This window comes from Fukomys damarensis, unplaced genomic scaffold, assembly GCF_012274545.1.
Source record: "Fukomys damarensis isolate Sample0158 unplaced genomic scaffold, DMR_v1.0_HiC HiC_scaffold_35, whole genome shotgun sequence".
NCBI lineage: Eukaryota > Metazoa > Chordata > Mammalia > Rodentia > Bathyergidae > Fukomys > Fukomys damarensis.
Genome location: NW_022900947.1, coordinates 30,145,129 through 30,158,932, shown reverse-complemented (window position 1 = coordinate 30,158,932; position 13,804 = coordinate 30,145,129). Strand labels below are relative to the sequence as shown.

Sequence of the window (13,804 nt, the reverse complement as noted above, 5' to 3'; positions counted from 1 at the left end):
TAAAAAAAAAAAAAAAAAAAAAAAAAAAAAAAAGGGGAAGAAGAATATGTGTTGAGAAATGTGGGCTAATACCAGTTTATTCAAGATAGAAAGGGAGGAACAAACCAGGATTTATATAGTATTGATGGCCCTGGTTTTCACTGATCACAAGTATAATACATAATAAAACTGCTAGTCAGCTTTCCAGTGCTACTTAAAGGAGAAAAAGTTTGTTTTGGTCCATGGTTGCTTGGCACTGTTGCTTTTTGTCTGTGGCAAGGCAGAACATCAGTGGGGCAGAACTGCTCACCTCAGGATACCCAGAAAGCAAAGGAGAAGCCTGAGTTCCAATATCCCAAGACCCTCCTCGAGGACACACCCCTGATGACCTCACTTCCTCTCACTAGGCTCCACTTCCTACAGGTTCCCTCACCTCCCAATAGTGTCACAGGCTGGTGATCAACATGGCCTTTGGGCATATTTAAGATTCAAACCATCTTAATAATTATTAGTAGTCTGTTTCCATGACTTCTTCATAGAAGATATTATCTCAATATATTTTAGTACTTATGTCAATGATTTATTATTTTTTATTATTTAATATTATTTTTTATTATTATTATTTTTTTTTGGTGGTACCGGGTATAAACTTGGGTCCTTGTGCTTGCAAGGCAGGCAGGGGAACCACTGAGCCAAATCCTGGGCCCTAAGATCTTTTTATTGAGACCCATCTTCCTCTGAGAAACCATCTCTTCCACTTTAATTAATCAGCTCTGAAAATGGCACTGTTTGAGATTTACCTTAGCTCCACATTATCAGCTTATTCAAGTCATCCAGCCTAAGCCTCACTCAGACTCCAAATCCAGTGATACATGAGGAAGGTTTTGGAAGAGAAAGTGTCCTGCTGAATGACAGCGGTCTTCTGTCACCATCAGCAGTATTTCTGGGAGGGAATTTCTAATTTGGGCTCAATTATATCAACCCACCCAGGGATGTCTCCCAACAGTCCCTCCCTTCAGGAGCCTGCTCAATAAGGAAGTGCTAAATTGAGATTTTGAAATTCTCATTTTATTATGTTATTTTGCTGTATTATTGTTTCATTCTGGAATTCTCATGTGCCCTACCTCATTAGTCTGATCTCACCCTGGAGAGTGAAATCTCCTCCATACTTGACCTACTCAAGGTCTTGCATGCATAATGCAACAGACTGTGGAGTACAAGCCTCAGGCCACAGGTGTCAGCCTGCAACAGCTCGGTGAGAAGATACACTCGGGCCAGTAAGTGTCACGGCGAGGGAAGCTCTTCCGATTGCTGGGGCCCAGGGTGTGTTGGATCATGGACAACACACTGACGGCAATGGAAGCTGGGGAACTTGGTGGGGTACGTGGTCAAATATCAAGTCGAAGGGGCCAAAGCAACTGCAACCCCAGGAGCCGCAGCCACCAACAATACAGGAGGAGGCTTTCAGTGGACCATACTGAGATGAAGTGAGACATCATTACAAAGGCTACAATTTCCCTGAAAAAAGTAAAAATCAAAGTCTTCTGAATGGTTCAAGGGCCTCTGGGGGTGTCTGTGCTGTAGGTCAGTTTTTCCTTTTCAGTGCAGAAGTTTTATACCCTAAGATGTAGTCACCCTCAGCATGGAGGTGGAGGGCCAGGCCCTGGGGCCGTCTCTCTCGTGCTGTGCATTAAGACTCCACTATGTCCACTCTGACACACGGATTTTATATTTCATTCTGGGGCTAGGGACTGAAGCCAGGGCCTATAATATGAAAATCACATGCTATACACTGAACCACACCCCCCCAGACTCCTGGATTTAATTTTTAAGGAGCAGAAATGTGATAAATCAAGATTGATTAAGGAGAAATAACATCTCCACAGTTTGTAGAGTAGAAAATTTCAAATCCAGGTATGTTGACTGGAAATAAAAGGATTTTTGATAAAATAATGTCTAAGGCTAAAATTTGTGTTAGTATTTTCAATGAATCCAAAATCTGTAGGAAAAGAAAGTGAAACTACATAAAATATACTTTAAAATTAAATGTTAAAATCACATTTTATTTTTCATCAATTTCTCCACAAGTATTTTTGAAATGCAATTTATAAACGTTGAGGAACTATTCAGCTGTGATGCTGCCATTGTTCAAACACCTATGAACTTACACTTTCAAATAAACTTTTCATTTACGAAAACTTTTCACTTAGTCTCTATTTGCATTTGTAGGAGTAACTATAGCTGAATGTTAACTTAAAATTGGATGCTAAATGCCTCTAAATCACATTTTTGTGCAGCACTGAAATAAATATTCTGTTAATTAAGACTAATAAACATGGCACAGGAATTAAGAGCACTAAAAAAATTCTAAAATTCTCAGAATAGACTATGGAATTTCTAGACACTTGTGAAGCCTATTCATGCACCAGAAAAGATTATGCAAACACTGATGTCCTGTGTAAAGCTTCTCGCTTGACTTTTAACATTAACTTTTTATCCACATGAAGCTCAATTCAAAAAAGAAAACGATGTTTGTAAATACAGGTGAACTAGATGCAGACTGCTCTGGACTGAGCATGTGTCCCCCGTGAACACACACTGTGATGGCACTGGGAAGTGGAGACTTTAACAGGTGCAGGAGTCACCCGGGCCATTATCACAGGGCTCAAGATGGAAGGAACACAGCCACGAGCCCGCATGTAGATGCCTATGCCTTGGTCTTGGCCTTCCCAGCCTCCAGAACAGAACTAGGGGGCAAAATGCCTGTTCTTATTTTTTTTTTTTTTTTAAGTCAGGGTCTTGCCATGCAGTTCAGGCTGGTCTTGAACTCATGGCTCATGGTGAGCCTCCTGCCCCAGCCTCTACACTGCTGGGATTACAGGTGTGTACCACCATGCTCAGCTTTGCTTTTGTGTGTCTATCTGTGTGTTTTGCAGTACTAAGGACTGAACCCAGGGCCTCTACACTAAGCTACATCCCCACCCCTTTTCAGTTTTTGTTTTGTTTTTTTTTTTGGTATTGGGGATTGAACTTGGGTCCTTGCACTTGCAAGGCAAGCCACCGAACCGCTGAGCTAAATCCCTCAAGGTTTCACTAAATTGCCCTGGCTGGGCTTGAATTTGCAGCCCTCCTGCCTCAGCCTCCCAGAGTGAATGTCTGCTCTTTGTATTACCCAGTCTCAGGTATTCTGTTATAGCAGCATGGATGCACTTCAGTATTCTCCCCTCTGCCTTGAAATTATACCACAAGCCTTCAGAGTGCTAAGAGGTCAGGATCATGAGTGCAGTATGTCATCCTGATGGTTTGCATACCTGTTGATGGCTACAGGTGGTTCAAGATGGGACAAGGCCTAGACCCCAAACTTAGATTAGAAGCTAAAAACCAAAGTGGACAAGTGCTTGGTTATCATTAGTTAGATACAAAGGTTTTTCTCCCTAAAAAGAAATTGTTAAGTCAAGGGAAGGCCTTCTAATTAATGGCAGTTTAGAATTGAAGATATGCATCAATTAGCTACCAATTAAAGTGTATAAGGCAAGGACTTACATGAATTCAAGCTGAATCGCATATTCTTTTGATATAAACGGTATTTGTTCTGGGGCCAAGCGTTTCGCCAGTTGAAGAGCACTGTCCCAGTGCTGTAAATCCCTCCTCATCTGTTAGGAAGAGAAAGACTGTAACTTACAAAGAGTGAATTATTCCACAAAGTCACCGCATTGTGCAACCTTTCAAAAACTTCTTGAGTAAGGACGGTGGTCTCGCCAAGGATGATGCCTGACTTCAGAGTCTACGTGGGGTGCAGAATCTTGGCTCTCACAGAGGTTTGTTATGCACCCCAAACTCAGTCCCACCTAACAAAATCATTCCTTCATATTTAACTTTTCTCAGTAAGGAAAATTAAATTTAAATTAACATAATAAACCAAAATTAATTTTTTATCCTACAGAGGAAATAAAAGTTGAGACATACTTTGCTACAGGAATTGATGGTATTTTCTTAGACAATTTGAAGCTATATTGCAATTGTTTTTTTTTTTTTTTTTTTGGTACCGGGGATTGAACTCGGGTCCTTGCACTTGTGAGGCAGGCCACCGAACTGCTGAGCTAAATCCCTGGCCCGCTATATTGCAATTGAATAATAGAAAACATAAATAAAATTTGAACTGTTTCTCTCCTTGGTTTCTGCATTCTTTTACCAGTGTCTGGTATACAATTCCAAATATAAACTAACTACTTAAGAATCTTTTAAGGTTCATTTCTCACCTTACCTATACTTTTGAAGAATTAATGATAGCTAACATTTTTTAGGTTTTGCTCTTTGCCAGGCAGTGAAACAGAGCAGGCTTATTTTCCTTTTCACTGCTACCCTTCTGTATTGAATTTTTCTGGTACCCATTTTAGAGATTCAGACTCTGAGGCAATGAGAGGCTCATCACCATGGTTACATGGCTGCTATGAGAGAGGCGGGCAGTGGGGCTCTGCTTTGACTATCCCTAAGTGAGGTCAAAGGACCCACAGCGTATAATCACCCCTCTCCACTCTGAAGCCATTTCCTCAAATGTTTTACAAAGTTACTGGCCCATGGCCGGCACCCCCAGGTAAATGCAGAGAGCTATGGTAACATCTTTGCCTTTGCTAGCCGTGGTGACATTTCTACTGCAGTGAGCACCAGTCCATGTCCTCAGAACTTCTCCGGGTATACCCAGTTATCTCAAAGAATACTGTACAATTATCTAAATTTTTCCTAAAATTAATTAATTTAAAATAAAAAATGAAAATTAAAGGCCAGGTGTGGTGGTGCACGCCTGTAATCCCAGCACTTGGGAGGCTGAGGCAGGAGGATTGCTATGAGTTCGAGACTAGCCTGAGCTACATAGTGAGTTCCAGGTCAGTCTCAACTATATAGTGAGACCCTGTCTCAAAAAAAAAAAGAAAGAAAATTATTGTAAAGATGAAAATCAGGGCTGGGATGTATAGCTCAGTAGGACAGGCTAGCCTAGTATGTGTGAGGCTCTGGGTTTGATCCCTAGAACTGTGAAAAGACAACAAAAAAAATGAAAAAGAAAAAGAAAATTTGCTGTAGAACATTTTTTTTTTTGAGATAGGGTCTCACTATGTTCAGACTGGCCTTGAATGTAGTATGTAGCCCAGGCTAGCCTAAAACTCACGGCAATCCTCCTGCCTCAGCCTCTTCACTGCTAGGATTACAGGCATGTGCTACCACACCTAGCTGCTGTGGAACAATTTGAGAAAGCAAGCCATAAAATTAGTTACATATTTTCAAAATAACACCTGTAACACAGTTGTAGAAATTCTTGTTTGGGGTGGAATAACTAATACTAATTACAGTAACTACTGATTTTGTGTCTACTCATCAGATGCTGTGCTGAAAGTGTAGGAACCAAGTTTTCTGATCGAGGTGGTCTCCCTCTTTGACCTTTGCTCAGAATATAAAGACCAGGTTTTCTGGGCAAAGGGCTATAACAACCTTTTCCCTGTTTTTCTGTTCCTCTTCTGACCCAAGAGTGAACTTATATTATAGGCTTCGCTGAATATAGAGAGTTTGCCTAATTGTGTAATCACATAAAAGTGTTCCTTAAAAATAGAAATAGAGCGCCCCCCGCTGAGCTCCTCACGAGAATGAGGTATTTCCCCTAAGTGTCCCGATAATAACTCTTAGTAATGGAAAGTTAAAAATAGTATCAATCCTCAGCCCTATATAAGCATGTCTTGAAAATGGGTCGGGGCCTTCAGTTGGAAGCTGCTGTGATGGTGTCACTGGAGGTCCAGGCTCGAGTTTCCCGGGCTCGAGCCTGCAATAAACTCCTTGTATGTTTGCATCAGAAGAGACTCCTTGGTGGTCTTCTTGGGGATTTCACGACTTGGGTACAACGAAAGATCTAATTCCTATCTACCCTCACTTTAAAGTTGGACTGAGGGCAGAGAAAAGTGACACAGGGCTGGGATTAGGATCCAGCAGGGGCCTGCTCCTCCCTGGATCCTAACTGCTATTTGACGCTGCCACACCCGCTTCCTCCAGGCCCTGAGTTTGGTCCTTCTGCCTCTCTCAGTCTCTGCCCAGACTGTCAACTCTTAATATACAAGAGAGTTTCATACGAGAAGGAAAAAAGACAGATTGGCCTTGGTTTTCCCAATGGGAAAAGAGAGGAAGCAGCAGGCCTATCTCACAGGACCGGAAGGAGAGTGAAGGACTTAATATAGGTCCAGTGCTTAGAAAAGTGCCTGGCACATGCGAACACTCAAATGGTAGCCATTTTCCTTCGACTGTTTTGTTAAGTTATATAATCTGCTCTCTTTGGACACATTTAGACTTTAAATTATTTAGTAATGTTCACTATAACATGCGTTTTATGCCTTCACTGAATGCAGAATGAAAATATTCTTTTAAATTAATGAGTACTCAGGGGTTCTTGAGGCTGAAATGTTTACATTTTAGGAGGGGAAGGGAGGCGGTGTCGGGTGCTGAGAAGTTTAAACTGTACACAAAGGGAGATTCTGTCTCTGCATGTGCGTCTGTGGGGGGGCAGTATTAGGAGTTGCACCTAGGGCCTTCACACTCAGCTACATCCCAGCCACACCTCTTTTTGTCCAGACTGGGGATTGAACTCAGGACCTTGTGCCGTAAGGCAGGTGTGGGCACCACTGAGCTACATCCCTGGCCTCTCCCCAGCCCTTTTTCTGAGACGGTCTCACTAACTCACTAAGCTCCCCACACTGGGCTCCAACTTACAATCAATCCCCTTGCCTCAGCCTCCCAGACTGCTGGGGTTACAGGGGCATGCTGCCACCCCTGGTCCTGTGTGTGCTTTTCCTCATTTGTCACCATACCTCTAGGGCAGCTACAGGACAGATGGATGCGAGGTACAGGTCCTGGGCTAGGTTGAAATCATTAGTAAACATGGCAAGATGTCCGGCTAAAATATGGTAGTCCTCTGTTCCCTGCAAAGAAAAGCAGTTTGGATGAGAAGAAACACAAAAGCTTAACCTCTTTTTTTTAAGACCACTTTATGTGTTAGGTAAGATTAAATGAAGAAACTTAAAATGTTTGAATAATAATAGGATAGCTCTAGAAAGAAAAGCTGTGTACCTTTATTCGCTCCAAGGACATCACCATGCCGACATTCCGGATTGTCCGATACACGCGGATGGCGAAGTCCACTTCTGTGTGATGCAGGCAGGCCTGGGCCAACTCATCCCAGGCGGTGGGGTTGTTGAGAGTCTTGCAGATGTCCCAGGCATCAGTGAACCTGCCGGGATGGGGACCTCCGCATCAGCAGAGAACTCTCTTGGCCATCGAGGAGACTTGTACACTGCATCTAATCTACCATCATTTTCCAGACACATTTTACAGAGCATTTCTCAATCTACAATTGTCACTCTCAAGCAGTGAATAAAAAATACACATTTTCTTTCTTTTAGTGTACACATAACTATTTTTTCTTGAATTTCTTTTATGAATCTGAATCTACTCTGTAAATTACCCCCTCCAGTTAACAAAGAACTCATTCGATTTTTTTTTGTTGCATTTCACACACAGACAAAAGTTGTTTTTGTTCTCAAGTCTAATAGAACCAGAATTCTATAGCTATAAATTTAGATATTTAAAATGGGTCAGCAGAGTATGGTCCACAGGGCAAATCCAGTCCGCTGCCTGCTTCTGTAAATACAGGTTGAGGGGAAACATGGCCACTTGGCAGCCTGCACCTGCACGGTCTCTGATGCCTCGGGGCCACACAGCTGGCTTGAGTCACTGTGACAGAAACCTGATGGCCCTTAAAGCCTGAAATATTTATACTTGACCCAGAGCAGAAAAAGTCCAATGCCCTCTGGTTTAAAGTGTGAAGTTCGATGCCCATTAAGCTTTTCCTCTACCTCAGGGCACATCAGTCCCCAGTCAGCTGTCACCCACCTGCCCACCCTGTGCACATTTACTGAGTACCAGTGTGCATGTGCCAGGAATCAGGAGGCAAGACCAAGGCACAACTACTGTCCTCAGGGCAGTTGTCTGTGGGGCAGGAGGAAGAAGCAGGCAACTGGCTGCAACACAGTGTGACCAAGATCGCCAAGTACTTATCCGATGTGAATCTTTGGGCTGAATGTTTTGCACAGATTCTCTTAGATCACCCTAACAACTTTATCCATTTAGCGTTGTTCCTTACTATTCCAAATACGTCACTATACCTCTATACATTACAAAGTCACCTTCGATGCCACAGGAGACTGGCTCCAGCCCCCTAAGGGCAAAGTGCCCTAAGCCACTGAACAGGCCTCATCTTGGCTGAGGCAACACATCAGCAAACCGGCCTGGAATTGTAGTGGTGGCAGGGTCAGGGAGGGCTTCCTGGAGTGGGGATGGCTCTGCTGATGGGCTTAGGTGAGCAGTTATGACCTTCAGGAGTGGGGAGGGGTGTGCCACGGAGAACCACACATCCACTGCGCGAGCAGTCAGCAGAGCAGAGCAGGGGTATGCGAACAGCTGTGGCTGGAATTACACCGCCAAAGGCCCAGGATAGCATCTGAGGTCCCCAAGGGGTTTAATTTCTTTCTTTAAGGCAAAAGAAATCACAGGAAGATTCTGAGAGTGGGATAAGAGCATCAGAGTCACATTTTCAGAATGTATGTGGAACACAATGGACTGCCAGAGGCTAATGGTAGGGGGAGAGTGGGGAGAGGAGGGGAGAGAGATAGAGAGAGGCAGAGAGAGAAAGACTAGCAGTGGTGACATTTTACCTTGTTCCCAGTGAGGATCTGAGTTAAGACAAGGGAGAAGAGCAGGAAAGGATCTGGGAGGTGTTCTGGGTGTGAGCATGTGAGACAAGAACAGGGTGACAGAGGTCTGGCGAAGACAGTGTGTTTGGTTGAGGAGCTCATGGGCTGGCTTCCAAGCACATAGGACTGGTAGGAAAGTAAATTCAGGATTGGGCTGAAGACAGTGTTTTTTTGTTTTTGTTCTGTTTTTTGCAGTACCAGGGATCAGACTCTGGACCTTGTGCTTGTGAGGCAGGTGTGGCACCAATGAAGTAAATCCCCAGCTTGAAGACAGTTTTTATTTACTTATTTGTTTTTGGAGTCAGGCACTCTAGATGATGGTGAAGCTCTGTGAGTAGAAGAGATTCAGATGGGAAGAATGATTAGAGAAGAAGGGAGCTCCTGGGACCCCGAGGAACAGCAACAGTGAAGACATGATTAGAAGAATTGGAACCACGGAGGAACTCAGTGGCTCTAAGAGACAAGAAAAAAAATCAGGAAAAGGAGATCTGTGCTTTCTTTGGCAGCACATATACTAAAACTGGAACCAAGGGGGCTGGGGATTTAGCTCAGTGGTTCTGGTGCCCACCTTGCCAAGTCCAAGGACCCAAGTTTGATCCCCAGTAATCCCCAAAAAAATTGGAATGAAGGAAGAGAAGATCTCAAGCATGGCAAAATTAAACCTATGATGAAATCAAGACAGTGTCAAAGTAATTAGGCTTATTAGAATTTCACAATAACTGATGCTTAGAAACTTTTTTGTTCTGAAGGGCTTTTCTTGTAATAAAGCTTTACTCATAATGATGATGACACCTGCCAGTAGTACTTCCTATGGAATTTATGTGCATTTTTATATCCGTTATGTTATCTGGTGCTCATAACAGCTCTGAAATGAACAAGGCAAGTACTGTTATCTACGTGTGCTGAATAGGAGTCCACCTCGAACACCACAAAAGCAAGGGAAAGGCTCCAAAACTATGCTTTCAGCTCACCTTTTGAGTGTTAAAGTCTGCGCCAGCATTTGCTGCAGTTCCTCCGGCCTTGAGTCCTTTGAACTGTGAAGAAAGCTGTGGGTGCTGAGGTAGATGTTATTTGTTTTCCCGCTCTGTGTCTGGCAGGTCAGCTCCCCATTGTATAACAACAAAGGTTTATGAGCGAAGGGAAGTTTGGTGTCACCAGCCCAAATCACCTTGGATCCTACAGTAAATAAGACAGACACCGAGATGCCGAAGCAGCAGAAAAGAAGGTTGTAATGTCATTGCAATGGAAATTCATTATCAACAAACGTGTGGAGATGCGATCCAGTACCTTGTATAGTGTCCTGGTGAAAGACGTAAGTGTACACCTTATCATCATCGTAAGCAATGAATACACCTTTATCCAGCGGCCAGTTTTCCCAGAGGATGCCTTTAACGGTAGGTGAAAAATCTGGAATCTCATAGGTCGCGTCATTAACCTACGAAATAGGATTTGCAGGTCTGTCTCAACCACAGCAAGAAGGGAGGTTTCTCTTACTGTTCCTCAACTACATCTGGCCTGAAAAGAAAACTACCTAGCAGGCAAGTCAAGGGTAGGATCTAAAATGTAATGAATTTAAATGAAAAACTACAAGTCTCAACCCAATGGCTTCAGGGAAAGAATAAAAAGCTGAAGCTGCTCAAGACAATAGATAGTCAAACCATGATTCTATCTGTGCTTAGAAACATTGCAATAATACTGGGTACTCAGAAACAGAAATTCATAGGTGATTTGCAACTTAATAGAGTACAATGGGAATGCTTTATTTCCAGAAACTTCTCTACAGTGAATTACACATATCAATTCACTACTATAATGACATAAGCTGTTCAAGAAATCAATTCACGAGAACCACGCCTGCTCCCGACCCAGCAGCCATCGCTCAAGCGCCAGGAAGGTAGCCACACGGGCGCCCCTGAACCCCCATAACCCCCCATCCTGCACTCTCAGACCTCCTGACTGTGCCAGTCTTTGGACCCACGCTGCAAAGACAGAAGTGGTCATCAAGGGTATTTTTCTGAGTTCCCAACTTTGAACATCTTCAAAGAAAGGGCGTGGGAAACCTGTAATACAACATTGTGGAGTTCAACCATTCAGAAGGATAGGGAACTCAATCTGGGCCTTGCAGCCCGAGGTCAGTCAGCATCAGGGGGTTCAGCCATCAGCTAACTGAGATCAGGGGTCTTGCATTCTCGCTCAGTTGGAGCCATTAAATGGTAAATTCACTATATTGATATTTTGTTCACTGCAGACATGTTCTGGACTGCTTCTTGATTTCAATTTAATTCAAATGATTTAAGGGTGATAGACTAGTGACTACCACAGGTGGTCAGTGTCCAAGTTGTGCTCGATCTTAATGTGTTGCTGATTGTATCAGTTGCGGTAAAGCATTGTGGTTGAATTGTTGAGCTGTTTTCTCTGATGTTATGAAGATGAGAATGTCTGTGGGTCGTTAGAGACACAGAAGCTAGGGCGCAACTATATCAGGAAGATTTGGGTGATAATCCAGAGATTAAACCAAGGACAGTCCGACAACAAAAATAAAAATGAGAAAACACTTAAGCAAGACACAAGGACAGACTTCCAGTTTACCAATGGCAAACAGTAGGGCAAATGAGGAGGAAAAGGCCGATAGTGAACCACCAGGACACCCTGAACTCAAAGCACAGGAAGTAACAAAACAGATCAATCAGGCTCTGGAAAAATTCAAAACAGAAATAATTTCCCAGATAACCATAGAGATAGTGAGCAAAATGGAAGTCGTGATTCGAGACTCTAGAGCAGAAACTGACAAAAAAATAGATGAGCTCAGGACCATGATAGAAGCCATGAAGGCCCAGCATAAGAAAGAAATGGAAAAAATAAATGCCCAACATAGGAAAGAAATGGAATCCATAAAACAGATTCAAACAGATATCCAGGAGATTAAACACTCTATTGAAAGTGTACGCAACAAAATAAAAGAATGTGAAGAGAGGCTCTCAGATATAGAAGATAAGATTGCAGTCAGTGACCATGAAAAGAGAGGTCTCTTAAAAACAGTAGGGGATCATGAGAAATAGATCCAACAACTCCTAGATGATGCAAAGAAGAATAACATAAGACTGATAGGAATCCATGAAGTAGCAGGAGAAAATACAAATGACTTTAAAAAGCTGTTCGCAGAATTAATGACAGAAAACTTCCCAGAGGGGAAGAATTTGACATTCAGATAACTGAGGCATATAGGACCCCAACTAGCTACAATAAAAAAAATCTACACCTAGACATATAATAATCAAGATCCCAGAAACCCAACAGAAGAACAAAATACAAGCAGTAAGAGAAAAGAAACAAATCACATACAAAGGAAAGCCCATCAGAATCACAGCAGACTTTTCAACACAAATCCTTGGGGCAAGGAGAGCCTGGAATGAGATATTTCAAGTACTAAAAGAGAACAACCCCCAACCTAGACTGATGTATCCAGCAAAACTCTCTTTCAAAATGGATGGGGAAGTAAGATACTTCCAAGACAAAGAACACCTGAGAAACTACACGAATACCAAACCAGCACTACAAGCAATTCTAAACAAGATCCTAGAGAAAGACAATGAAGGCAACAACACCATGAGGCCCAACAGAGCAAATCAAATAGGCAAGGCAAGAAATTAAAAGGAGAAGGTGAAACAGTAAAAAGAGTCAACAAAAGGCCAATAACATGTCGATAATAAGTCAGTACATATCAGTTATAACCAGCAATGTCAATGGCCTCAACTTGCCAATCAAGAGAAATAGACTGGCAAAATGGAATAAGAAGCAAAATCCAACAATATGTTGTATACAAGAAACACACCTAGTGCAAAAAGAAGCCCATAGACTGAAAGTGAAAAGATAGAAAACAATTCTCCTTGTGAAAGGAGCCCAGAAAAAAAAAAAGGGGTAGCAATCTTATTTTCAGACAAAGTAAATTTCAAACCAAAACTGATTGTAGTATTATTGATGTAGGATGGTACTGTATCATACCTCTATGAATGTAAAATATCTAGTACCTGCTTTATGATATATAATAGGGACCGTGCTTTATCAGAGCTACATTTAATGATACTACTCTAGAATGTTCTCTTTCCAGATGATGATTAAGAGGCTAATAGCAAAAAATGGTGCCAGCCAGGTGTAACAATTCCCAATTTGAAACTATACTTCAAAGCCACTGTGATAAAAACAGCATGGTACTGGCAAAGAAATAGCCCTCATGATCAGTGGAACAGACTGGAAGACACTAAAACAAATGCAGATGTACTCAGCTACCTCATCTTTGACAAAGGAGCTCACCATCCTCAGTGGAGGAAAGATAGCCTCTTTAATAAATGGTGTTGGAAAAGCTGGATGTCAACCTGCCACAGATTAAAATTAGACCCTTACCTTTCGCCATGCACTAAATTAAAATCCAAATGGATTAAAGATCTAAATATTAAAACAGAAACATTAAACTTGCTGGAAGGTAAGTTAGGCAGAACTCTGGAAGACATTGGTATAGGAAAAGACTTTATGAACAAATCCTCAGTAGCATGGGAACTAGCAGATAGAATCAACAACTGGGATCTCATCTTACTAAAAAGCTTCTGTACTTCAAAAGAAACCATCAGCAGAACTAAGAGACAATCTACAATGTGGGAAAAAGTTTTTACCAGCTGTTCCTCAGACAAAGGACTATTATCAAGGATATATAAAGAACTCAAAACAGTCAGTCCCCCCAAATATAAAGACCCAGTTCAAAAATGGGCATCTGAAATGAACAGACATTTCTCAGACAAAGAAGTAAATGCAGCAAGAAAATATTTGAAAAATGTTCCACATCACTGGTCATTGGAGAGATGCAGATGAAAACAACACTGAGATTCCACCTCACCCCACAAAGAATGGCTGCTATCAAGAAATTACACAATAACAAATGTTGGCGGGGTTGTGGGGAGAAAGGAACCCTTCCACATTGTTGGTGGGAGTGCTGACTAGTGCAACCACTATGGAAATCAATATGGAGATACCTCAAAGAGCTTGGA

General features: G+C 42.2%; 1 protein-coding gene across 1 annotated transcript in view; it reads right to left on the bottom strand.

The window, feature by feature from the left end:
- The window catches only part of Wdr19 (WD repeat domain 19), an 87,434-nt gene that overhangs the window by 43,143 nt on the left and 30,487 nt on the right, over nucleotides 1–13,804 (bottom strand). The window contains exons 16-20 of the mRNA XM_010625106.3: nucleotides 10,053–10,200; nucleotides 9,737–9,941; nucleotides 7,084–7,243; nucleotides 6,825–6,935; nucleotides 3,523–3,632 (exon numbers count right to left, since the gene is read on the bottom strand). Of these exons, the coding sequence (XP_010623408.1) occupies nucleotides 3,523–3,632; nucleotides 6,825–6,935; nucleotides 7,084–7,243; nucleotides 9,737–9,941; nucleotides 10,053–10,200 (734 nt within the window). The remainder of the gene's footprint in view (nucleotides 1–3,522; nucleotides 3,633–6,824; nucleotides 6,936–7,083; nucleotides 7,244–9,736; nucleotides 9,942–10,052; nucleotides 10,201–13,804) is intronic.